The sequence below is a fragment of the Canis lupus genome, chromosome 14 (genome assembly GCF_003254725.2).
Source record: "Canis lupus dingo isolate Sandy chromosome 14, ASM325472v2, whole genome shotgun sequence".
Lineage (NCBI taxonomy): Eukaryota > Metazoa > Chordata > Mammalia > Carnivora > Canidae > Canis > Canis lupus.
Genome location: NC_064256.1, coordinates 42,014,811 through 42,042,060, shown reverse-complemented (window position 1 = coordinate 42,042,060; position 27,250 = coordinate 42,014,811). Strand labels below are relative to the sequence as shown.

Below are 27,250 nucleotides of genomic sequence, written 5' to 3'. Positions count from 1 at the left end.
TTGGTGGCTGTTTTTAAATTGTTAGCATTATTTACAGGTCAAAATATTTATGTAGGCATCCTGGGTTAGCCTTTCCTCCCTTCTCTTTTGAGACTCCATATATTCCATTATTTATCTTTCAAAAGGACCACTGGACATATCTTATTTGGCTCTCTGGGGGAGTCGGTAAACCCAGCTCCCAAAAGATCGATTCTCATTTTCCTCTCTCTCCAATCTATTCTGTTAGCTGTTCAACCTTTACTTGTCCCAGGACTTTTGCAAAAATCTCCTAATTTAGCTCTCAGATGTCAGGTTCTCTCCATTCCAGCCTAACACCAATGCTGGAATGAGCTTTCGAAAGCACAACACACTCCCCTCCTTAAATGTCTTCAGTGGCTCCTGACTGCAACTAGGGTGAAGTATAAACTGCCTACCCTGAAATTCAATGTCCTCCATGCAACTCCAACATGACTGCACAGACCAAGGTCACATGACCCCTTTACAAACTCTGTGCTCCACCCAAATCAAACTCTTTCTTGTTTCCTAATTTCACTCTGCTTTTTATGTCTTTACAGGTAAGCCTAGCTCCAGGCAAATAGTAGGCACTAAATCAATACCAGTGGAATGATAATAGAGTTTAGGTAGGGGTATACATTGTACAATTGTTTCATCTTTTCTGAGAACTTGAAAATTTTTATAATCAAATGTTGTACATTCCAGAATGGTGGCAAAGACTTGCTTTCTTGTCACAGAATAATATATAGAGCCATCAGCAGCCCTCTAGGTTCTACATTTATTGTCTCTTCCCCCTTGATTGTATGGTCTTTCTGACTTGTCTTCACTTATAATGATGCAAAATTAGTTTTATTTGCTTACCTGCAGCAAAGGAGGGCATATACCCAAGGGCCTGGGTACATAGGACGAGGCCTGTGAAAGGTTTGTCCTTGTGCTAAGTGAGACAAAGGAGGGCTCAGGGAAGTGGGGGTGGTGGTCGCTTTCAAAGCAGTTCAGCAACTGACTATCACAGCAGTCTTGGTTCAGGAGGTGGGAGGAACAAAGTGGGGCTGGGGACACGTTGCTAAGAAAGAATACCCACCATTTGCTTCAACGTGGATGGAACTGGAGGGTATTATGCTGAGTGAAATGAGTCAATCGGAGAAGGACAAACATTATATGTTCTCATTCATTTGGGGAATATAAATAATAGTGAAAGGGAATAGAAAGGAAGGGAGAGGAAATGGGTAGGAAATATCAGAAAGGGAGACAGAACATAAAGACTCCTAACTCTGGGAAACGAACTAGGGGTGGTGGAAGGGGAGGAGGGCGGGGGGTGAGGGTGAGTGGGTGACGAGCACTGAGGGGGACACTTGATGGGAGGAGCACTGGGTGTTATTCTGTATGTTGGCAAATTGAACACCAACAAAAAAAATATTTATTGTTAAAAAAAAAAAAAAGAAAGAAAGCAGCAACTCCCCAGAAAGGATTGTCAGTCATTTTGCACCTGCAGTGTGGCCTTGGCCATGTAGAAACATTGTCACTCTTCTGTTGGGAACACTGCGAGAATCAGAAGGGCTGATTTTCGCTTTCTCAGATTCTTCAGTCCTCCCTTTATATACATGCACACCTGTTAGTGCACTAATGCTAGTATAATTCATGGCAAAATCTAGTAGTGGGAGATCTTAGTTAACTATACCACCATCTGCCCAGCCATCTAAGTCAGATCTGGGAATCAGCATACATTCTGTTTTATTCCGACATATAATATCTCATCACTCACAAGGTTCTGCTAGTTTTACCTTCTAAGTATTTTTAAATCCACACCCTTTACTATTGCCTTTACCTGGTTTAGGATCCATCTTCTTAATTCTGCATTACTGTAAAGCCTATTAACTGGTATCTATGCCTTCTCTCTTTTCAATAAATCCATCCCTATTACTGCCATCGTAATATTCTATTCAAAATACAGAGCACTCAGTAGTTTCCAGTCACTAGAGGATAAAGTTTCTGAAGAGCTTCCAGGCTGTCTGCGATCTGCCCTCTATTGACTTCCCCTGCCCTATTATGCTGATACCTTGTTTAAGTATTGGTTATCCATTGCCAAGTAACAGAGTTTGAAGAGGTGTAAAACCCCTGGCCCAAGAAAATAGGAAAGACAACAGCAAATGAAGAGTGTGGGGAAATTCATCTAACTGGGAGTTAAGGTCAGGGTCATGAATCAGCAGCTGTGAGATTTGCAGTGGTGCAGGCAAATCATGATAAGGACCTGGATTAGGACACAGGAGGAGGGCTAAGGAGGAGGAGAGGGCAAATTTGAAAGACAGCTGAGATTCAGTTGATGATTGATTGGCTATGGGAAGGCAGCAAGGAGAGAGATAAATCAAGAATCTGGAGTTTCTAGCTTTTCTAGCTTCAGTGCTTTGAGAGTATTTCATTTTTTCTTTTCTTTTCTGTCCTTTCCTTTTTTTTTTTTTTTTTTTTTTAGGATCTAATTGGGTTTATTAAGTGATTTCTGAATTTCAGCATTTGGGCTAGCAAGTAGAGAGGATCTCTGAGGAGCTGTAAAAAATGGAAGGTTTTTATAGGAGAGTGGGGAAAGAAAGTTATTAGCAAAAGAAAAGAATTGTTCATCTGTCTCTTAGGGGGAGAGAGGAGGGGTCTTATCATGCAGACGACCTCATCTTCCCATGGGGGAAGACTCACTAGTACCCATCAGAAAAACCCTGATTGACTAGTTAGGACTACATTTATGGGGAAAGTTGAAACTGTAATTAGATTATGGGTTAAGCCCTCGTTTGGGGACTTGGCCTAAGTGATGTCATTTTGTGCTTGTGGTTTTGTTGTGTTTTTTTTGTTTGTTTGTTTGTTTTTAACTTCCCACCTTTGGATCATACTGTCAGCTTAACTGAGAGATATAGTTAAAACATAAGGTATTAGCACTTGGACGGTATTTCTAAGGAAGACAGAAAACAGAGAAGTAGGTACATGTTTAGGGAAGAAGATACTAAGTTTGGTGTTTGAGTTCTTATTAATTGCTTTTGATTTTTATCAACATAATACACAAATGTAGGTGAAAAATTGAAGTCCTATTACACTTCTTATCAAAAAAAAATTTAGTCCTTTTCCCTATCACTCCCCACCCTTCCATTATCTGTAAGATTTCCTCCAACTATTTTTTTATTTAAGATTTTTTTTTATTTATTTGATAGAGAAAGCATGAGCAAGGGGAGCAGCAGAGGGATAGGGAGAAGCAGACTCCCCGCTGAGCAGCAGTCCAACATGGGGCCCCATCCCAGGATCCGGGGATCATGATTGGAGCAAAAGGCAGACATTTAACCAACTGAACCACTCAGGTCCTCTGACTCTTTTGTCTGTTTCTTCTAGTATTTAACTCCAAATTTCTAACTAATCTACTCAGTCTATTTCTTGACTTATTGGTTTAAGAGTTACATTTTTTTTCTCAATTTGAGATATTTTCATAAACTTATTAATTAAAGTGGGAATTTAGCACTCTTAGCTTATATCTCAACTTCCCTGCCCCCCACCCTGTTCATTGGCTATAGACTGTCTCATTGTTGCTAAATCCATATCTGATGTTTACTTTATGATTCAAGTGTTACTTCTTGCTGAACCAGATAATATGCTCTAATTACATTGCCTTTCTCTTGCAGTTTTATATACTCTTCATCAAGTGAATAACTGCCTCTTTTTGGATTGCTTAGTTTTCTGTGACACTAGCAGGACTTCTGTCCAAAGCTGCTGACAGAATGGTAGTATCCTTATGGATATGATTTTTATCCCTTGATAAAGAAGATGTGGTCTATACATACAATGGAATATTACTCAGCCATCAGAAAGGATGAATACCCACCATTTGCTTCAACGTGGATGGAACTGGAGGGTATTATGCTGAGTGAAGTAAGTCAAATGGAGGAAGACAGTCATCATATGGTTTCACTCATATGTGGGATATAATAAGTAGTGGAAGGGATTATAAGGGAAAGGAGGGGAACTGAGTGGGAAAAATTAGAGAAGGTGACAAACCATGAAAGACTCCTAACTCTGGGAAACAAACAAAGGGTTGTGGATGGGGAGGTGGGTGGGGGGTTGGGGTAGCTGGGTGACAGGCACTGAGGAGGGCACTTGATGGAATGAGCACTGGGTGTTATACTATATGTTGGCAAATCGTACTTAAACAGAAACAAAACAAAAAGATATGATTTTTTACAAAAACTCATGTGATAGTCATATTTTTTTTCTTTTTTTTCTCCCCTTGGGGATCTTGCTGGTGGATTGCTCTGTCTTGCTGCTCTGACCTGCACTGGTAGCTCAGCTGTCATCTTGGGTTTTCTCTTCTGCATTTGTTCCCCTATTAGTGAAATTTCCAACTTCCTATTTCTTGGTTTTCTTCCTTGTTTTGGTGGAACACATCTACTAGTAGCTTGCTGAGTAGTGTAAGAAATGATTTCTTGAAACTTTATATCTACCTGAAGATTTCTGTAATTTATCCTCACACTTGTTTGATAGTTTGACTGAGCATGTAATTCTAACTTGAAAATTATTTTCCTCTTAGTATTTTGGAGGCATATCTTCCCAGCTGCTAGTTGTTGCTGCTACTGAAAAGCTTAATAACATCTTGGTCCTTGATTCTCTTTTGTGATATCTCTATGTCTCTCTCTTTATCTCTCTCTAGAAAGTTAGTGACAGTCTCTTTATTTCTAGAATCTGTTCTGTGTCATTTCCTTCCTTAATCTAGGAACTTTGTGGTCCCTTTAAACCTGAGAGTCATACCTCTGCTATGTGTCTGTGTATTATCTCTTTGATAATTTCCTCCCCTGAATTGTATCTGCCTTCTTCTTCTAGAACTCTCATTAGTTGGATGCTGATCTTCCAGAACCAATCCCCGAATTATCTTATCTTTTCTCTTCCTATTTTTTAAAGCCCTTTTCTTTTGAGTTATATTTTCTAGGAGATTTATGTGTATTTACTATCCCACTCTTTTATCAAAACCTTAAAATTGCTACCATCTTATGTTTCAGGAGCATGTTCTTGTCCTTCATTCCTTTATAAGGCAGTATTCTATTGTTTAATGAATCCAATACCTTCTCATCTCCTTGAAGATATATATTTTTTGTTTTTGAAGAGTTATTCCACTCATGTTTTTTTTCTTCTGATCTTATTCCCTTCAAATAATTTCTTTTGCTTTTTCCTTCAAATTAAAGGCTTTCTTCCAATGTCCAGCATTTCTTTGATTCTAGTTTTATATTAAGTGTGAGAAAGTTGCTGATTAGAAGCTCCATTGTGTTGAAGGGATTTGCCAGCAGTTCACTGGCTCCCTGATAAGTTGATTGGTGGGGTCCAAGATATTTTGTTGGAGTACAAGTAAGTGTGTATAGGACTTTTCTCCCAGTAGATTTAGATATTTGAGAGAAGAATCCTTCATTCTCTTGCATAGGGTGACAGATAGAGGCATATAGTCCTGGCTGCCAGCTTTCTTAGAGCTGAATTTGGAGAGGCCAGAGGCAATTAGTATGTAGACTTTCTTAGTTTTAAATTGGATGCCTCTAACTTTTTCTGTATTTCATATTCTCAAGTCTAGAGTTTCTGACTTGATGTTTCAGAGAGTAAGTATTCTGTAGAAGGAGTTTCTTCCTCTGCCAGGGTCAGGTGGGGCCTGAGGCTTTACCCTCTGTGACAGACTTCAACCTGTCCCTCTGTTTTTGGTGCCATGCTGCCCCTTGCCTTCTGCAGTGTCTGGTACTTACCATTTGCTTTTCTGTGGTTTTGTGACGTGAATTAGCTTGTTTCCCATTGGTACTCTGCTTTCATTCTCTGCAAACTTTGTTCACTTTCCATCTAACAGTAACAACAAAATTTTGATCTGCCATGTTTGCTGTTTTCTTTGGCCATGAGATTTATACCTTTAAAAAAATGTCTCTGATTTCACAATAGAGTGGATTCATGAGGAAACAGAAATAAATGTGTTCAATTCACTGTGTTTTAGTAGAATGATCAGGTTCCATTTTGACCAGTTGAGTTTAATATACCCATTGGGCATCGAGTGAAAATGTCAGCAGGCGGCTGGGTAGATAAGCCTGCCGCTTCAGAGAAGAGCAGTTATTTGAATACTGTCAGTAGAAGTTCTACCTAGAGTAATGGGACCACCCTGGAGAGAATGTGTGGAGGGACATCAGCTGTGGACCAAGGATAGAATCCTAGGAAACCCAATATTTAAGGGGAAGGCAGAGGAAGAGGGAACCATGAAAGAAAACATTCTAGAAGACCCATGAAAGCACACATTGCACAGATTTGGCAAATTTACTAAAACAGTAATGTCAATGTGTCAGAGAAGGCAATTAAGATGAAGATCTCTGAATTTGGGAATCTGGGAATCATTAATGATTGGGGAAAGATGGTACAACAGAAGTGAGAATGCAGCAAGGAAGAGAGTGAAAATAGTATTTTTTGGTTTGTTTTCTTTGTTTTGTTTTATTTTGTTTTACTTTTCAGAAGCTATAGAGATAATTGTAGAGGGTGGTTCTATGGCAGGAGAACCAGATCAACAAGTCTGTGGGTTTTTTCTATGGTCTCCACTTTGGATACTATGCATACTTGATTTTAAAATAATTAATGAAGGAGTTCAGTTCTGTATTTCTTTGTTCTTGCTAAGTAGTCCATGACTTTGTTGTTCTTTGATTACCTGTGTGTAGGTATTTGGGATGGTTTGATTTTTTTAAATAAGATTTTATTTATTTATTTGAATGAGAGAGTGAGAGAGCACAGGAGTGAAGCCAGAGAGAGAAACAAGCTCCCTGCCAAGCGGGAGAACCTGACATGGGGCTTGATCCCAGGATCCTGGGATCATGACTTGAAGTGAAAGCAGACGCTTAACCCACTGAGCCACCGAGGTGCCCCTTAATAATATTTTATTTTCTCTAGCTTCCTTTAATGTAAGAATATAGTGTATAATATAACATACAAAACATGTGTTACCTGACTGTTGATGTTATCGGTAAGACTCCCAGTCAACAGTAGGCTATTAGTAGTTAAATTTGAGGGGGAGTCAAAAGTTATACATGGATTTTCAGCTGTCCAGGAGGTCATACTCCTGACCTTCATGTTGATAAAGGGTCAACTATATGTGTTTATTGAGTGGATGGTCCAGTGAACTTGGAGTCCACCTCAGCTCTACTCCATCAACATGGGTCTCTGTTAGAGAGCCACTACTTTGAAGACCAGATGAAACAATGTGTGGAAAAGGAGATGAGGAAATATTAGACTCAACTAAGGGAGTATTACGTAGCAGTTACTCTCTGCAATAATATGTCTGTTTTGGAATCAGGGAACAGTTTCTTGTCATCTCAGGGAGTGGTGGTTAAGGTGAAGACATTGCAGAATTTCCCAAGACCATCCTCATTTAAAATATTCTCATCCATTGTGCCTGGTCTTCTACTTGTATTTGCCACACCATGTATCTTAATTTTTTATTTGAGAAATTTAGTCACAGTAGATAACAAAAAGGAGGCTAATTCTAAGAAGGATAGAGCTAATTACATCAGAAAAAGTATTTCTCATTGAAAGATAGTGCTTTTGCCCCAAGTCCTAAAGGACTGAGCTACCTCTAAAAAATTGTTTTCAAAACTGAAAGACGTACACTAGAAAAAGCATTCTCTGGGCATGTGATTTTCACTGCTTTGCAGATAAACATGCCCTTAAGTCACTTGCAATTTTAGCACCTATAAGTTTTGCAAATGCTGAGATAATCAAGTTTACCCAGAATTCTGCTTTCATATAACGTCAAAAGTTATGTGGAGGCAGATTTTCTTATATTATATCATTTTTACAATGATACATGTAAAACACATGGACTTTGGAATCACCCAGATCTGGCTTCGAATTCCAGCTTTATTGTCTAATAATAGCTAAGTAGGAGCTTAAGAAAATTAGCCCAGGATTTAAAATTGTTCTACCTTGGAATTAGTGTCCTCATCTGAATAGGTCTTGTATAAACCTCTGGAATAAGGACCTCTCTAAGAATAGTACCACAGTCAAATAAACACATTTGCCCAGTAACAAATTAAAGGCTCTGAGATGTTCTGAAACCAGGAAGCCTATTTAAGTTTGTTTAACCCAAATTTTCTCAAACTTTTGCCCTTTTAAAATCTATTAATATCTTACTGAGCTAATATTTCATGAAGGATCCCGTGGGAAATCCTGACTTATAATAATACCAGACATATCTTAATAAGAAATCAATTTAGCTTCTCTTTTCCATTTTATTGTTGATGACTCAAATTTTACCTCCTCCATCCTGCCTCCTTCCACATTTTTCTTAGCCTCCAGTTGTTTATTAGTCCCACTATCCATGTATTAGTTTTCTTGGGCTACTATAAAAAGTACCAGAAACCGATAGGCTTAAAAACATCAGAATTTATTGTTTCATATAGAAGTCTAAAATCAAGATGTTGGCAAGGCCATATTCCCTCTGCAATCTCTAGAAGGAGGTGGAGGGAGGACCCTTCCTTGACTCTTCTTGTTTCTGATGTTTGCCAGCAATCCTTTGTAATTCTTGGCTCATTAGATGCACCACTCCAGTCTCTGCACTCACTGTCACTTGGCTGTCTTCTCTGGCTTTACATGGCACTCTCCTCTGTGTGTTTCTTTGCTAAATACCAGTTACATAGCATTAAAGTCCCATCCTAATTTGGTATGATCTCATTCTAATATAACTGATTACATCTGCAAAGACACTAATTCCAAATAAGGTCACATTCTGAGGTCCTGGGGTTAGCACTTCAGCATATCTTTTTGGGGACACAATGCCACCCATAACAATCCATGAAGTTGCTCTGGGCAAAAAAAAGTTAGGAGTCATCCTTACTTCTTTTCTTCCCCTCAGCCATTGCATCTAGTCTATTAGTAAATACCAGTAGGTTTGCCTACAAAATGTAGCTCACACTTCTCATCACTCCCACCGCTACTTCCTAGCTTGAGCCTCTGCCATCTATCCTGGAATATTATATCAGTCTCCTAATTGATACCCTGGCCTTATTCTCCTGTAGTCTACTTGCTAGATGCCAGCCAGAGCCATCATTTCACATATCACAATTCTGATTAGACCTAATATTCCCTAATGCTAATGAATATGAATACAGCTAAAACTCTATGTATTTTGGCCCTGAGCACCCTCTGAACTCATCATGTGCCTGTACTCTCATCAACCAACAACAAACAAAACTTAGTCGTACCTCAGAGCTTTTGCATTGTATCCTTAAAGCTAGCTCTACTCAGAGACGTTTTCAGACCATAACTGAAGTGTTAGCCCAGCAGGAAGGGCCAAGGGTATAAATGTTTCACCACCATGTTTTGTTGAATAAGTAAAGGTCACAGAGTGCATTACATAAAATGTTTAGTTATTACAAAAAAATAAGAACTCTTTCCTGATCAAAAATTATTGGTTTGGGAAATACTGGGCTAAAGTTTTAACAGATTTATTTACAACAGAACTTCTTAGCAACATAATCGTTTAATTCTGCAGGGATATAATATATAATACTTCCAGATTTACCTGAATAAGGAGGAGGGACCCTAGCCCACATAGCACATTTTGGGAGATGCCAGTATTGCGACTATAGAATATTCTTTGTAGACTGATTATGATTGGCCTTAACTCCTTGCTCTACCACTTATTAGTGGTGTGAACTTAGGCCAATAACTTAAATTCTCTGAGGATTAGTTTCTCATCTCTAAAGTGGGAGGAAAATAGTACCTGTCCTACAAAGGCTAGAAATAAAAATATAAAGCAATTAGCACATTTCCTTGTATATAGAGAATGTTCAATGATTGGTAGCTGTTACTGGTATTACTATGACGAGGCCTCATGAGGATCATGAGGATGTCTTTCTGTTTTAAAACTGTTATTAACATTTTGAGACATGTCTACTTTTTACTCTCCCCACCACCCCCCATTCAAATTTTCCTTCTGGTTGGAGTGAGACTTCAAGGTAAAGCTTCCTCCTGCTGTGTCAGATAATATTATTCCTCCTCTTCCTAATTCTTTTCATCCTCTACCTGCTGCATAACTCAAGTTTACCTCCCTTTCCCTTGAGTCCAAAAATAAGATGGCGGGAATGGGAACAACTAAGTCATTAGCAAGATTAGACACCCCTGTCTGATGCCAGAGGGGTGGCCTGTGAAAAGGAGATAAGCATGGTCTCACTGCCCTCTCAGCAGAAGATTGCCTATCACCACCTCTCACCTTGTGTGTCTAGTACTATGTCCTTCCTGGGAAAAGAGTACTTCAAATATCAATTTGAGAAATTCAAATGATGTCTTGAGGAAAATGAGTAGTGGATCCCTCAAAATAAAAGTCTGTTTATACAGAAGTTTGTTTTCTTAGATAAAGGTTTGTTTGTATAAATAAATAGACCACTTGTTTGCATCTAAATCTTTTAGCAAAAGAGCTAGATTTGGTATTTAGGTGAGGGTTGCACAATAGCTCTTCATTATAGGATTCGGGTGCTTTGGATATGCTTGAATAATCTTGAGATGTGCTTAAATCTTTTTAAAGTAGAGGAACCACTTTTTTGTACCTTTCTTTTATTACAAATTTCATGGAAATGTCTTTTACTAGCTGGCCTGTTTTGTTTTTTTGGGGGGAATGTTTTTACTATGTTGGGAGCTACTAAAGACGGTTAAAATGGAGCCGGAATCCAAATAGCTATTTTACTGCACATACAGCAATTATTACATGAACAATTCCTATCCTTTCATTGGAATAATCTATAATATAAAAGAAGGAAGCAGGAGGGAGAGAACAGGGGTGGCTTAATAATTTGCTGTTTTGTTTCTTTGTCCTCATTCTGGAGTTTTAGTTCCTGATTCTTTTTTCACTTGTTAAACCACAGTTTCCAGTGGCTTTTTCAGGTTTCTTTTCTAGAAGCCTTGTATCTGATCATGTTCACGCTTGTTTTCAAACACAGAGGACAACTTGGCAGGATTGTCCTCTCTTGTCTCTAATGGTGATCACTTCAATTGGAATTGGAGTGTGAGTTGATGGAAAGTAGTTTCCAGCTCATTTTTCAAATTAGGAGCATGACATCACCATGTGTAGGTAAATGTTTAAAAACCAGCTCTCTGGGAGTGGGGGTGTTTGCTGATTTCTGAGGTGTAACTACTCCCACCATGGCAGATTTTAGGATACCAACAAGACTTCACAGAGTTGGAAAGAAATGCACTGTAGCAAACCATTATGTCATCTGCCCACCCCTACAAACACCGTAACCCTGGAGTTTTGGTAAAATGTAGTAAATGGTTATGAAGTGATGAGTTTTAGGCATTTATTAGTTATGTTTTTGAAGAAAACTTATTACATGGTAAGCTTTTATAGTTTAATTTCTAAAAATGGCTTTGTTGAACAACTAGCTCTCAAAGATCCTGGAAAGTAACCATTGGTTTTAAAAGCATCGACTGGGATTCAAAGAAGTCCACTGTCTTGCTGAAGTGTCAGTGTATTAGTTGACAAAACCTGGATTAAGGTCAACTGTTTCTAAAAAACAAATTTCTCTAGGAAGATTTACTTATTAATATTTCTGTTTATCCATTTGTTATTTTTTATTGCATGCTCTAATGATCTGAGAAAGGGGTTTAGGAGTGTTACAGGCTGTTAATTATCTATTGAGACAATAACAGAATTATCTGAATATAATTGTGACCAAAGATGGAAGTGTGGAAAGCAGATTCGATTTACAGCCATAAATAAATTCTTGCTTTGAGTCTTGGCCCTACTACTTGCCAATGGTGTAATCTTAAGTCACTTACGTACTTCTCTGACTCCAGTTTTCTAGTCTCCAAGATGAAAGAATTGGACCACATGAATATCTAATATCTCATATCTGTCAAAAATATGATTCACTATTTAGACACATCAATTCAACAAATATATGCCAATACCAATTATGTACACATTTGTTATGGACTCTATTCCAGGCAGAATTAAATACAATAATAGTAATTATTATTATAAAGCAGCTCACATTTATGCAGAGCCCTATAATTTACCAAAGAGAAAGTTTACTTTGAGTCTTGAGGTTCCATGGCTCTAGGAGATCAAGACACATCTTCATAGAATGTTAAAGAAAGAAGAATGTTAATAAAGAACAAACAGAACCCTTATTCCTAGGAAACGCAAGAGGTCATAACCAGGTATAACAAGGAATAAGGAACAAGCATTTTTTGCCATGTCTCTCAGTTGCTTCACTTTATCTTAACAAAAGCAAAACCAAAAACTAATTTTTTTCTAATTATAAGAGTAATTCTTATAGAAAATTTAGAAATTTCAAAGAAGTATTAACTAAGGAGAAACTACCATATATCCAGTATAATTGGTCTTCTTTCCTAATGTTTTAATATATTTTCCAAAATATTCTCATCATTTGAATTGCTGTGTATAATTCCATCTTTTGGGTGTACAACAACTTACTTATTCTAAATTGTTTGCAGTGTTGACAGTTTTTATTATTCTAAGGAACACTATGATAAATAGCTGTGTTTATAGAAAAACATTGTACTTTGGACATATGGTTGCCAACCATAATATTTAAAGTTTAGTAAGACAATTTTAGCAAATCATATACTTTTGACCTTTAGGTTATTTAATTCTGCCAATGTTGCTTTGTATTTACTTAGGTTTTTATGTTTCTAAACATTAGGAGGAACAGTGTGCCTGAATCCTTCAATATGATGTATTTGAACTGGAAATAGCATCAATGTTTTCATATTATTTCAAATAGACATGATAAATTGTATGGTTATTTTTTTTTTCACTTTCTGTGGGCAATAGCTTCTAGTACCAGGTTTTTTGTTTAGAAAGTACTCAATAAATGTTCAATACATGATAAGATTCAGGCTAATTTAGGATAAGCAAAAACATTTGAGAAGGATTTAAGAAAAAAAAAAAAAACTTCTCCATTTGTGATTATAGCTTTCATTTTTGTGAGGAGAGGTGACAGCCAAGCACAATTCAGGATTTCTGATGGTTAAATGGGAATTATGAAATGAAGTATGTTGTTGCTTTAATTCACCAACACGAGAAACCATGAGTCTAATAGTTATTTGATTAAATGTTAATGAGATCTGCTAAATTGACCCAACTCTTACTTTTACGTATTAGATTTATGTCAATTAAAACAAGATGAGTTTTACCTCTTTCCTTCTTTAACATCTTTGAGTCAACATCTGCTTACAAGGGGAAGTGTTGTTACTACCCTGGTTATTTAAATATTAATGACTTCCATTAAAGGGAGCTGGAGGTTTGCAACAGGAAGATTGAGAAATTAGATGGTGTGATTAGGTTCTTATTTCTGCCGCCAGGAAAAACACACACACACACACACACACACACAACAAAAAACAAAACACCTCTTACTGGAAGAGCTTCTTCCAGTATTTTTTTAGTTCCACAGATTTTTTTCCCTGAACCAGCTAGTAAGATTGTTGATTTTAAGTATTCCTTGAAAGTAATTATGTTATTAAAACATCAGTGTAATAAGTGCACATAATAAAAAACAAAAAGTTTTATCAGTGCAATAGTGGTCATTACCCTTGGGCTTCTTGGGACTAATTTCAGTTTTTAAATTCATTTTGTTCCTTATTATAGTCAATAATAGGCAAAACCATTTTTTAGCTACATATTATATTTGGTTGGGCTTGTTTACATGAAGTATGGGGAATTCTATTAAGCTAACCATGAAAGATTTGACAAGCATTATATATTTGATCAAATTATAATTATAAATGTTTATCTTATTGGAGAATTGTGTCTAAAATTTGTTACAACCAGTATTTTCATGTTGTGCCAACTTGGGTTGTGATAAGCATGTAGTAATAGATTTTTACACATTTCATGTTTTTAGATGTTTTAATGGCATGGCATTTTTAAAGCACTATTTTAAGCAGTCTAAAGCAGACATTATATTGGCATAATTATATATTTCTTTCTATATCCAGAAACCTGAATGAGTAAAGTATTTATTCATTTCATGTACTTTACTTAGACTTTAGAGCTAAGAATTTGGATCATGCTTAATTAGTAGTGCAGAATAATAATAGCACTGATATAGGATCATAACACTTAGCATTAAGGATTAAGGTAAATCAACTGAGGCCCCTGCCCAAGGTAAAATTCAAGAGAGTACCGAAAAACTCAATAATCATGATACATAGTATTTTAATGCAATATTTGGAAAACATCAAAATTCATACAAAAAAAATCCATGATGAACAAAACATCAAAATTTCAGAAAAAAATGAGATCCAGCCCTGCCTCTACCCCTGATTTACCTTAATCTGGTCTTTGCCTTGATGGGATTCAGCATGTCCTTGGATAAGATAGTCCTTTGAATCAAGTTTTCCTTATCTAAAATTGGTGATGGTAATGTTTGATTTCTCGGTCAGGCTATTAAGATATTCAAATAAACTGAAGACACATGGGAAAGTCCATTGTAAATACAAGTTACATGTTTATGTAGAAGTTTAAGGAACTCATCATACAATTTTAAACCATTATTATTATCAGCTGAGATAAATAGGCAAACTCCAGATTTGAAGACCCTTGAGGAGCTGTGTTCATAAAGTTTGAGGTGTAGGTCTTGAGCTTAATAGCTAGCTATAGGGGATAGTTTTAGGACCTTCCCTTTCTTCCTTCTTTCTTTTTTGTTCTCGGAATCAAAGTTTATGGTTTGTAAGAGAAGGGGTACGCGGAAAATCCATTTTATTTTAAATTTCTCTACAAAGTACCCATGGACAACTGAAGTCTCACTTTTGCTCAAGCTGTTTGACCCATCAGTGATGCCTTCCCTATTTCTCCTGCCCATCTGGGTTCCACCCACCTTTTACTCACATCCGATTGGTAAGGTCTTCCTGGGTTCTCCTAGTCTGAGGTGTGTTCTCAATCCTCTCCCTTCCTGTGGTCGATAACTGTCTCCGCCAACTCATTCGGTGATGAGTTAGAGTCCTTGTTGTCCTGAGGCTTTATCTAATCCTGTACTGAATTTACTTTTTAGACCACAGTTTTAGAAATGTAAGTTGTTTCTAGTGATAATGATAAATCCATGAACAGCCCCTTAGACTATTCACTTCAGGGTAACCAGGGGTTGGGTCTGTTTTATTCAGGTGGTATCCAAGATGCTTTGCAAGGGGCTTTGACACACAATATACTTTGGGTTGGTTTTTTTTTTTTTTTTTTTTTTACAATATACATATTTTTTGAATGAAAATAAATGAATATCTTGTATGTCAAAAGGCTGGTAAATATTTACTCTTTGGATTCATTTGTTGTTTTCATCCTAGGACTAGGAGAATGGTTGGTGCCACGTGGAAGGCGATTGTTTTGGTGGCCCTGTTCATGTTCTGCCCTGGTGGTGATGGGCTCTTTCACTCATTATACAAAAGAGCTCAGGTTTCCGTACCACATAAGGGAGACGTAGGAAAGCCATTATTTCTTACTCCCTACATTGAAGCTGGGAAACTCAAAGAAGGTAAGTTTAATAAAATCAGAAAACCATTGGCATATTTTCAACATTTTTAAAAAAGATTTTATTTATTTATTCATGAAAGATACAGAGAGAGAGAAAAAGAGAGAGAGAGAGAGAGAGAGGCAGAGACACAGGCAGAGGGAGAAGCAGGCTCCATGCAGGGAGCCCGACATGGGACTTGATCCCTGGTCTCCAGGATCATCACACCCTGGGCCAAAGGCTGCACTAAACTGCTGAGCCACCCAGGCTGCCCAACAGTTTTTTTTTTTTAAAGCAATTATCTTACAGGTTTCAAAATATATTCTGGTATTTTTACACTTCTATTTATAAAACTAGCGTAGTGCCTGGCCACAATTGGGACTTAATAAAGTTAATACTCTCCTTAGAACTCCATACACGTCAGCTACTGGTTCCCAACCCAAGGCGTTGTATCCATTTGACTGACAGACAAGAACACTAAAGCAGACAGATTAAGTTACTTGCCAGAGTCACATGGACACCAACTGGTAGCTGCAGGATTTACACCCTATCTCATTCCTCAGCCTCTGACCACAGGCACAGCGTTGGGCCGCGCGGCCCAGCAAGTTACCCAAACCTCCTAGGCCTCAGTTCCCTCATTAACAAGATGGGATATAACCTCTTAGTCAAGTTGCAGGAATGTTAAGAATCAGATGAGAAAAGGCACATAAAGACTCTTTGTAACCTGTACATTGCTCCATAAATACTAGTGTTTGTGAATGCCTTTTTATTTAGAAATTGTGGGGTTTTCTCTAATAGGGAAAAGGGTGTCATTTGCTATCATCAGAGATTAAAATTTATGATATGCCCCTGCTCTTAATTTTTTTTTTATATTTAGGAAAATCACTGCATAGATAAATTACTTTGTCTTTCTGGACTTTAGTAGGCTCCTGAACTGTAAAATAGCACAGAGGCAGTTACTCTGAGATGCTGTCTATAAAAGGAATCAGAGAAATGGAGTGGTGGCTAGAGGGGGCTGTGGGGGCAGGAAGGGTTTTTAAGAAGGTAAGAGACATGTATTTGCTGATAGGAATGATCCAACAGAGGGGGAAGTTGATCAAGGTGGGGGTAACGATTTCAGGAGTACTTGCCTTTTTCTTTTTTTTAAAGATTTTATTTATTTATTTGAGAGAGACCTCATGTGAGCCAGTGGAGGATGTAGAGGGAGAAGCAGAGGGAGAGGAACAAGCAGACTCTGTGCTGATTGCAGAGCCCGACATGGGGCTCGACCCCACAACCCTGAGATCATGCATGCCTGAGCTGAAATCAAGAGTCAAAAAAAAAAAAAAAAAAAAAAAAGTCAGACACTTAACTGACTGAGCCACCCGGTGCCCCAGGAGTACTTTCTTAGTAGATGAGAGTAGATGAGAGACATGGTGCTGGCACATAGATGGCGGCGTTTGCTTTGAAGAACTGAAGTTTATCTCTAATCACAGGTGGGAAAACCTAGTTAATGACTGGGAGGCTGCTAGGTTGGTAGATAGCATGAGAATGTGGAAGTGATACTGGAAATTTTAGGGAAATATTTATTTTAAAGTTCAAAAATAAGTCTATCAAAAAAGATCAAAAATAAAGTCAAAAATAAGTCCTCTATAGAAAAGTTCTAAAATAAAGCAACTTTTCTTTACTTGAAATATAATCATAGCCAATAGGATATCATCAATTTTTTTTATTTTTTATTTTTGTTTCGTTTGCTTTAAAACCAACACATTCTTGTATCTTAAAAGTGCTTTTGAGTCCTGGTCATATGTCTTCTGGCATACACATGATTCCACATCTCCTATCTCTTTTCTAAGGGAAGGTGAAAAACTTTAGTAGTGTAGTCAGTGTACATCAGGGTACAGTTGATAATGTAGTCAGTCCTTTAAAAAAAAAAGATTCATTTTTACTTGATGTGGAAAAGTCATGAAAAGATGGTATCCCAGTGGCACAGGCTCACATTGCTAGACATATATGAAGAAGCAAAATATCCAAATCCACCAAAATGGATCACCATTTTTTTGGTTTCTTTAAAAAAATGGGCACTGACAACTTAGATTATGTTCATTAACAATAAATCAAAGCATGTTTTCAGTTTAGGGCCGAAAAGGAGTTGAGTACTCATAAACAGTCCTACCAATCCATAGGTGAGAGGAATTCAAGACTCCAATACCTTACATGACTTGCCCAAGGAGGTGTAGATAAGAATACCAGAGATGCGTTTAAGACATAGGTTTTTTGACTTCTTTTCTGTAATATGCCTGCTGTAATTTACTTCCTTTTGTTTAAGACTCTTGTGTTGTTTTTTTTTTTTTCTTAAGATTTTATCTGTTTAAGAGAGAGAGAGAAAGAATGAGGTCGGGGAGGGGCAGAAGGGGAAGGAGAAGCAGACTCCCTGCTGCAGAAGGAGCCCTTCGAGGAGCTCGATCCCAGGACCCTGAGATCATGACCTGAACCAAAGGCAGAAATTTAACTGACTGAGACACCCATGCACCCCAAGACTCTTGCGCTATTCTGAAGTGACCAGATGCACACACATGAAACAAGGAATAAGGCAGTGAGCTAAAACACTAAAGTATTACATTTGAAGTAGGCATGCTGGAAATTTTGAGAAGGAAGCTATCCTATTGGTTGGTAGAGTCCAGAAAATAGTACTGGTGTAGTAGTCAAAATAGCAAATGGCTAATATTTAATAATTATATTCCCAGGACTTAGCACAATTTCTGTATGTAATAGGCACTACATAAATATTTGCGGAATTTAAGTTTTAGACCCTATTACGTGCCAGAGATGGGTGTAACCCACATCTTAGCTTATTTAATACTTAGGGCAACCCTAATGAAGAAGGCATAATTATTGTTCCCATTTTACAGATGAGAAAACTGAGGCCCAGAGAAATTATGTATCTTGCTCAGGGCCATTTAACGATAGTAAATGGCAAAGGTGGAATTAAAACCTATCTTTGCTGACTCCAGAACCCCACCTATGAGCCACTGCGATGTGTGACTAGATCCAGAGCTGAAAGGCACTAGGTAAGATTTGGGCAGATGGAGACGGGATGTGTATAGTTTTAATAGAGGCATTTGGTGAAGACGATTGTGATGGTGTGTCACATCATATAGCTGGAAGAAGCAAGTGAAAAGAATATAGAGAAGCCCATCTGAGAGACCGTCCGCATCCCTCCCATTCTTGTATTTGTTGCCTACAAGCGATTCACCATTGTGGTCATCAGCAGCAGTGAAGAAACTCTTGAGGGAGGTAGTTTTCATCCTCTGTCCTTCTGTGCCAACTCTGATGGATCACCATCTGATGAGGGACAACATTTAAAATAGTAAATCTGATGTAATGTCACTTTCTACAGTTCTGTTACACTGTCAGAATCTTTGAATGGAATTTTAAGTGGCTGATCTGAAATCTGGTACATCTGGGTATTCAAATGCAGTCCTGATAACATAATTAAGGATAATTTTATTCATCCGCTTTACTGAAAGTTCAGGAAACCCTGGACAGATGGTCAGCACATTCCCCTAAATCCCTTTTGTTTATTGAGTCTGTCAAAACCTTAGGAACGTGAGTCTTAGGATCGCAATGGAACATTCTTGAGATAAATAGTAATTCACAAAAAGACAAAGGGATTTTTAACTTTTTAATCTCCCAATTAGCTGATTTAGTTTTGCGTAATTGTAATTGCATGTTTGCTTTCTCTGCAGCTAGAATAAACCCTTGAAGCAAAATGAATAAAGGAGGCAAATTTTAAAATTCTAACAGACACAGCCTTTTCACAAACTTTAAAGAATATTTTGTTATAAGGTGTAAATTTATTATGACTTATGGTCTGGCAGCATCTTCTCCGTCCTGGAGTCTTTGTGAATATGATGTGCACCCTGACTAGGGGGTTCAAGTCCTTCTTTGGTCACATTCCAAACTTTTTCAAAGTGTTAATATCACAAACATTGGTAACCGCAGTAAATAATAAGGAGGAAGTGAAATCACTTCAAAGAAAACCTTTCCTTTTTTTAACTGTTTTGAACATTTGTATTGTGAGTCATAGTTCCAGGAAGTAAGAAACTCCTACATCTTGGGAATTTGTTTTCCACATTCCATTAATAGGCTCTGGAAGGATGAACCCAACATTTGAAAGTATGAAATATCATTTTAGTTGAAAGAACTTTTAATTATTTTACCATGATTTTGTTAAGGGAAATTTAAAAGTTGAAATGGAGTGAAACACTTTTTTTGTGAGGCAGGGAAAAGTTCTTCTAAATTCTTAAGATCTTCATAAGGCCTGCCTTCCTTAGGAAGATTTTGTAGAAATATGCTGATTTTAGTGCATTGTCAGTGCGACAGGTTTTAGTTTATTAATTCATGCATCCATTCACTAACATTCATTAAAAAGTGTGCATCGAATGTCTTTAAGTTCTTAAATCAGCATCTCTGTGGGTACAAAAATAAACAAGACAATTTCCCTGCTTTCCAGTAGCCTCTGGTCTAGAAGGGAAGGCAGCAAATGTACCTGAGTAAAAGATAGCAGGCAAGCAACTTTGGAATCCTCAGAAAAGGAGGGGCTGGGAGAGCATCTGAGTCATTTTCAGAGCAGGCCAGCGGACCTTGTGCTGTGCTGGCCTCAGAGAGATAGATTGATTCAATCATCTCTCTCCCATATTCCATTCCCGCCAGCTCCTTTCTATTATATATTTCCTTTTTTTTCTCATTCTACTTTGACCTTTCTCATTTTTCTCAGTCTTCTTTTTCGAATCCTCTCCTGCTCACTTACCTCTCTGTGATTCACATCTCACTTATTCCCAACCCCTCCATCTTCGGTTCTCTATCCTCCTTTTTTTTTGGGGGGGGGAGTGTGGTTCTCTGATTTTGAGAAGATTAATAGTTTTGGGGAAAATATGTCAGAAACGTTTCAGGTACAAAATTCCAATTATAAAAGAAATGAGTCCTGAGGATAGAATAATGTATGGCAGAGTGACTATAGTTCACAATACTGTATTGCATGTTTGAAAGTTGCTAAGGGAATAGATCTTGAAAGTCCTTGTTATAAGAAAAAAAACTTGTAACTATGTGTGGTGATGGGTATCTACTAGACATTGTGGTGACCACTTTGCAATATTGAATGGTTAGGTTGCACATCCGAGACTAATATAACATTATATGTGCATTAGATCTCAATTTTTAAATGGCCAAAAGAAAAAAAAAAAGGTTTTGAAAGGCTGCCCAGCCCTGGAGGGTGATCCTTCTTTGGGCTAATTGAGAGCGGAAGCAAAAGAGGGTGGAGGGAAGCAAGGCTGCTGGGTGGGGAAAGGGTGTGGGCTGGCACATACCACTTTCCCTAAACATCTCCCTTTTCCTTTTCTTAAAATGCCCCTCTCCCTTTCTTGTTTCTTTGCCTTTTTTCTGGTAGGGAAGGATAGATCTCTTTGGAAAGAGCACAGAAAGAGCTAGAGAAGCTGAATTGAGTTAAGCGATCTTCCCTGGGGGAACTGGACTAAGCCAGAAAAAAGCAAAGTCTTCTAGACTGCAGGTGGGGAGGCTCATGCGAGCTAGTGACAATCTTCTCTTCCCTTGGGGGAGTCTCATTTTATGTGCAGCTTTCTTCATTTGATCCTCGCAGAAAGCCCAGGGTGGGGAAATCAGTACTCACATTTTGCATAAGAGGAAAGAGAGACTCTGAGAGATAAAGCAACTTGTCAGGGAGCCTAGTTGGAATCGCAAACCTGGGTCTGCCCGATTCAGAAACCTGTGTCCTTGTTCTACTGGCTTAGCAGGACCCTCTGGAAACTGCCGTGGAAACCCTGCCTTTGTCTCCCCATCGCCTCTGCTCCTTGTTCTAATCAGCAGGTGCATTCCCCAGGTAACAATAGCTGAGCTCCCGAAGACCCAGCTTCTTGTCTAAAGGTTATACATGTACGGCCTCTTACTCTCATTGACCCATGAGGTCATCCACCTTCGCAGATGCGAAACTGAAGCGCGGACAGGTTAAATGACTGCCCAAAGGACCACAGGGCCGGCCAGTAGCAGCGTGAGGATCAGCAAAGGGCAAAGGAAAGGAAACGGTGCTGTTCTAGAGGAGAGTCTCCCTGCGAGGGGAGGGACACTATTTTTTAAAAGAGAAACTTGCAGCCCCTGGGTCATGGTGTGCTGCTAAGTTTCACAAGCGGCTCTGAGGGGCGGGGCCCTGATTTGTAGCGCCCATCCCTGAGTATAAACATCCTTAGCACAGTTCATTGCATGCTAGCAGGGATGTTGCTGAGTGCCAGGTTGGGAAGAGGCACTGACAGCACTCCAGAGCCTCTGGGCTCCAGCACCCCGCTAAGGGCATCTTTAGTTGGTGGCATGTGTGAAGGACCAGGCTTCCGGACCTGTTCCTCTCTATTAACCAGTTTCTAACTTAATACATGTCAGACATAAATAGCTTTTCTTGAATCATTAGTTTTTTGGGGGATGCTTGCTTTGTCACCACCAAGGAGCCTCTCTTCACCCAGACTCCTCTTTTAGTTCCCCATACACCCTGCCATCTGTTTCCTGTTTCTTCTCCATTCTTTTCCTAATCACTGCTCCTCCTCTCACTCCCTGCCACCCATGCTTTCTGAATAACTCTCTGGTCCCGAGCAGTGTAGCAGGATGAGAGAAGGAACAGACTCTGCAGCCTTGCAGCCTGACTGTTAGTTTTGAATCCCAGCTCCCCTTTACTAGCCATGTGACCTCAGGCAAGTTACTTACCCTCTCTGAACTTCATCTGTAAAGTGGGGCTAATAATTATACCTACCGCCCAATGTAAAGCCCTCAGGACTGTGGCCTTGAAAGTGTTAGCTCCTCGAGGGGTGCCTGGGTGGCTCGGTCAGTTGGGCATCCCACTCTTGGGTTCAGTTTTGGCACAGGTCCTGATCCCGGGGTCATAAGATCAAGCCCCCCATCTGTGGGACTCTGTGCTCAGCATGGAGTCTGCTTATCCTTCTCCCTTTGCTCTTCCACTCACATGTTCTCTCTCTCCAACAAATAAATACAATCTTAAAAATAAATAAATAAATAAATAAATAAATAAATAAATAAATAAATAAAGTATTTGCACCTCATAGTACTATTTACTCCTGGACGTTCTCAAGCCATCTGAGCAGCCCCTCTTCCCCCTCCATGTTCCTGCCCTTTGGTGCCATAAAAAGCCATGACCTCTGCTCTCTACAACTAACCTGTTGTCCTATTTGGCTTCCTCTGAGCAGCCACGAGGTCACCCCTAGCCTCGCTGGCTGCCCCTCCCAACCCTCCCCAGCCTCCCACCCTGCCCACATGCGTCAGCCCATTTCCCTTAATGCAACTGGCAGGCCTTTTGCTTTCATAATAATGAGAGTGTGGAGATACAGGCCTTCCGGAGGCCAAGAGCTACTTAGCTATGTTGTTTTTCTTGCAACTGCCTCACCTTTTGGAACTGGGTGACTTCTGCTTTGGCCTTCCCAGGGACCCAAATGCGAATACCACGGCTTACTTTTCAGACTGGAGCTGAGGATAGGTGCTATTCTCTTTTTCTTAAAAAAAAAAAAAAATCTTATAGTTCACACACGCAAAAAAATGTCAAAACTGTCACTTGTCCTTGGCTAAGTTGTAAATGTTGAGTATGTGGCATTGACCAGGAGAGGCTGGAATTTGCTACAGTAAGTACCTTTGTGCCAATCCTCTGTAGCCTTTTGGATCATCCATCCCAGACCTGGCCCCTGGGAAGGAGAAGACAGGCCAAGAGGGAGATGGCTCACACTGTATTATTTTTTCTAATCCCTGGGTAAACTTTTTCTTCCGCCAGCAAAAACAAAGAGTTTGGTCACTGCTTTCTCAGGATTGAATGTGAAGAGTTACGCTGGCTACATCACCGTGAATAAAACCTACAACAGCAACCTCTTCTTCTGGTTCTTCCCGGCTCAGGTAGGCCTGCTAAGAGTGCCCTAATAGGACGCTACCCCTCTCCAGCTGAGAATGCTGCCCCAGGGCAGAAATGTTAGCCTACAAACAAGGGACTGTTATTTTATTTATTTATTTTTTTTGCACCTTTTAGATTTTTTTTCTAAAAATAAGTGCCAGTGACTCTGGTGTTCCTGTTTATGTGAAGGAAACGAATGTTTGCAGGGAAGGTCCAACTTTTAAATTCCTTGCAGCCTTATTCAGAATATTCACATTATCACCTTCTTCCTGCCACAGTCTTCTTATAAATCATTCTGTCATTGTTCTGTTCTAAAAATATCTTGGGCAAGGATGGGCAGTAGGGAGCCAATGGATGATAAGGAGTGGAAGATTCCCCAAATACACAGGTAATGCACGTCGAGAGTTAATACATTGTGGACTTCCATGGCTGCTCCATCCACGGACTTTGCAGTGCTCATTATTATTTTTGTACTCACCCCTTCATGCATCCAGGAGCCACTGAGTAGGACTCTGTGGGGCCACAGAAGAGAGAGAACAATTTATTTTGGGAGTCTTTGCTGGACAGGTAGGGAGGACTGCAGATCTAGGATGGCTTCCTAAAAGACGGATCCCTCACTTTCTCAGGCCCAGACACACACACACACACACACACACACACACACACACACACGGCCAGGTATGTTCTTGTACTTTACCCATCTTACTTAGTGCATGGCAGTGTCACACAATTCTTCAGCATGAACAAATCACTTTAGGCTAATGGGTACTGTGGGTCGGGGGGGGGGGGGGCGGTATTGGTAGAGGTGTTGAGATAAATAAATAAATTTTATTTACAAATAAATTTTATCCCACCACAGGATAATTTTCTATTTTTACTTTCCAAATTGGATTTGGTTTAGAAACTAGAGAAAACAAAGAAAAAGCTATCCCTAGGGAGGGTTGTATTTATATTTGCATGTGATTTGCATATAGCAACGTTGCATATATGAAATTTGTTTACTCTAGGGTAGTTTTTTTCAAATTAAATTGCTTTTGTTGGTACTATTGGGTTGTATTTTCTTAACTTCTCATTTGTCTTCCCAGCCATGGCCTGTGACATAGTTGACCACATAGTTGTTTGATGGGAGGAAACATGTAAGAATTGGTGAGGTATTCCAGACGCTCTTTGGCTGGGCTCATGGTAGTCTTCCGGCTCTCACCTACTCTGGGAAGACTGTGCTGGACCCTAGAGTTTTTTATTTTTTCCTTGGTGTTACTGTTGAGTATGCAAGTGAGGTGCTTAGAGCACAAAATCAAAGGAGAGAACTCATTGGGTGCAATGTTGGCACCCAAGTGCCCTCCAGACTCCTGCTGCTACCTCCCATTGGTGGAACCCATCTGGGAAACAGAGGTGAGGGAGACCAGTCCTCAGCAGCCTGTGTACCAGGGCACAGAGCAGAGTAGAGAATGGATCTTTAGAAGCATGGAGGGAGACATCCAAATATCCAATACGACTGAACTGGTATAAATTAAGCCTCATGCAAAAAAAGAAAAAAAAAAAATTAAGCCTCATGCGATATGACCTCATTCTAACATGTGGAAATTTTGGGTGTGTGTTCTTGGAAATCTCTTAAACTTTATGCCTTTCAGAAACCATGCTATATATGTGCATTTTTAATATCACGCCTTTTAATATCATTGAATAAAGGCATTTATCATAAAGCTTTTATATTAGTTCTCTATTTCTGCTGTACAAATTACCACAGACTTAGTGGTTTAAACAATGCAAACTTATTATTTCACAGTTCTGTAGATCAGAAGTCTGACATAGGCCTTCCTGGGCTAAAATTAAGGTGTCGGCAGATCTGTGGTCCTAATGGAGACTCTTAGCAGGCATCTGTTTCCTTGCCTTTTGTGTTTTCTAGAGGCTGCTCAGAATCCTTGCTTCATTGCTCCTTCCTCTGTCTTCATAGCCTGCATTGGCAAGGAGGCTGAATCCTTCTCCCATTGCGACACTCTGGTCAACTCCATGTGGTCACATGACCTTCTCTGGCTCTTGTCTTCTGCTGTCCTCTTTTATGTTTAAGGACCCTTTTGATTACATTGGGCCCACTGGATAACCCAGGATAATCTCCCTATTTTCAGGTCAGTTGACTAGCAACCTTAATCCCATCAGTTACCTTAATTCCCAATTACCGTGTGACTTAACCATCCTATTCATGGGATCTGGGTATTTGGACATGGACACTTTTAAGGCCATTATTCTGTGCAAAATGGGTACTTGAAAATTTTGCCTAGATTTATGATTCTTAGTATGTTCTCTCTCAGTAATTCCCACATTTTATTGTATTTAAGAATTATTTCCAAATCTCCCCAGAGACTCTGACTTATAAATTGGAAGAGGCCAACAAGTTGTAGAATTACCAGATGGACCATGCTTGAGAAACCATGGTTCATGCCTACAGGCCACTGTCCTGCTTCTGGTGCTTCTGGCCCCACAGTGATCTACATCCCTTTTACCAGAAAGAAACCCCTCTCCCAGCTAAAGTGGTACAAGTGGGGGTGATGGGTTGTCCCATGCACCCACCTGGGTGAGGGCTGGAATGCAAGCCTGAAGAGAGGAGTGTAGCCTGTGGGGTCAACTTTCCTAAAATGGCTTCGTGTTCCTCTAATCCTGCTTGGTGTTCCTCCATTTCCCCTGAGGTCTCTGTCTCCCTTAACCCCAAGAAACCCCACTTCTGACTTCGTCTTCTGCTTTAGTGGCTGTTTCTGATACCAGGAAGTTCCCCCATTGACTTCTGTATTTTGCATCTTTGATAGTAATAATCCAGATTTATGAAAACAGGAATTAATGGTGAGCGAAGTGGTCAAATGAAAACAAAACAAAGACTCAGTCATTTCTTTCTTCGGTTGCCTCTGAGCAGGTGTACAGCTTCATCTAGAGCATAGGTCGTACACTGGGACTGGAAAGCCAGTTGGGTAAATGGGCTTAGATTCTGTACCTTGTCCTGATTGCCAGACTGACATCTGAACCCCCACTGCATTAAACAGGGACTGAGCTGTTAGTGTCCCCCCTTAATTAAATGAAGATCTACCTCTGTGTCCCCTGGCCAGATTATGTTCTTTTGAGCCCAGGACTATAGCCTTAAACCTATTCTAAGATGATCTCAGGAGATATAAACTCAAGGCCGCCACAACAGGAAAGAAGATGCTTGAGTGCAGCGTGTTCTATTGGCAGTGATAGGCTCAGCTTCAGGAGAGAAACAAGCAGGATGGAAAGATGGTACCACTGACAAGTGTCACCAAGTGGCAGCCAGGATAGATTGTTCTGAGCCCCCCTTACCTGGGGAGCCCACACACACAGCTGGCATCCGAGGCCCCAAAGTAACCATTCTTGCCAAGCCAGTCAGGCTGTAAATTATGAAACAGGCCAGTTTGGGTGAAGAAGATAAAGCATGTGAGAAGGAGAAGCAGTGATCACCCAGACAGGGGAAGAGTACCTTTCATTTGGCAGAAATATTAGTTCCTTGCCTGTCACAGGGAAGCAGCTGATATTATCTTCAGGAGAGAAATGACCCTCTACAAAAATTGAAGGTAGAGAAAATAAGAGATCCAGGAAGGATGCCACACTTGTAATATCCTCTGAGTATTTTGGGGAGGATGGTGTTTCTCAAATTAGTTTTGTCTTCCTGTTAGTTCTGTGAGACTTCTCTGTTATTGTATACAAATCAGTGCATAATGGATTCAAGAGCTGGAAATTGATGTGCAGTGGGGATGCAATATGCAAGAGGAATAATAGGCATTTGGCATGGTAGAAAAAGTGTAATGAGGCCAATAAAAATGTCATA

General features: G+C 39.4%; 1 protein-coding gene across 3 annotated transcripts in view; it reads left to right on the top strand.

Moving 5' to 3' along the window:
- The window catches only part of CPVL (carboxypeptidase vitellogenic like), a 126,813-nt gene that overhangs the window by 2,323 nt on the left and 97,240 nt on the right, over nucleotides 1-27,250 (top strand). Inside the window, exons 1-3 of one of the 3 annotated variants that reach the window (XM_025464490.3) lie at nucleotides 12,146-12,180; nucleotides 15,325-15,512; nucleotides 23,308-23,426. In XM_025464490.3, coding sequence (XP_025320275.1) covers nucleotides 15,335-15,512; nucleotides 23,308-23,426 — 297 coding nt within the window. In that variant the 5' untranslated portion in view covers nucleotides 12,146-12,180; nucleotides 15,325-15,334. Of the gene's footprint in view, nucleotides 1-12,145; nucleotides 12,181-14,537; nucleotides 14,885-15,324; nucleotides 15,513-23,307; nucleotides 23,427-27,250 lie in introns of those variants that run through there. The other 2 variants (XM_025464489.3, XM_025464486.3) reach the window with 2 other exon arrangements.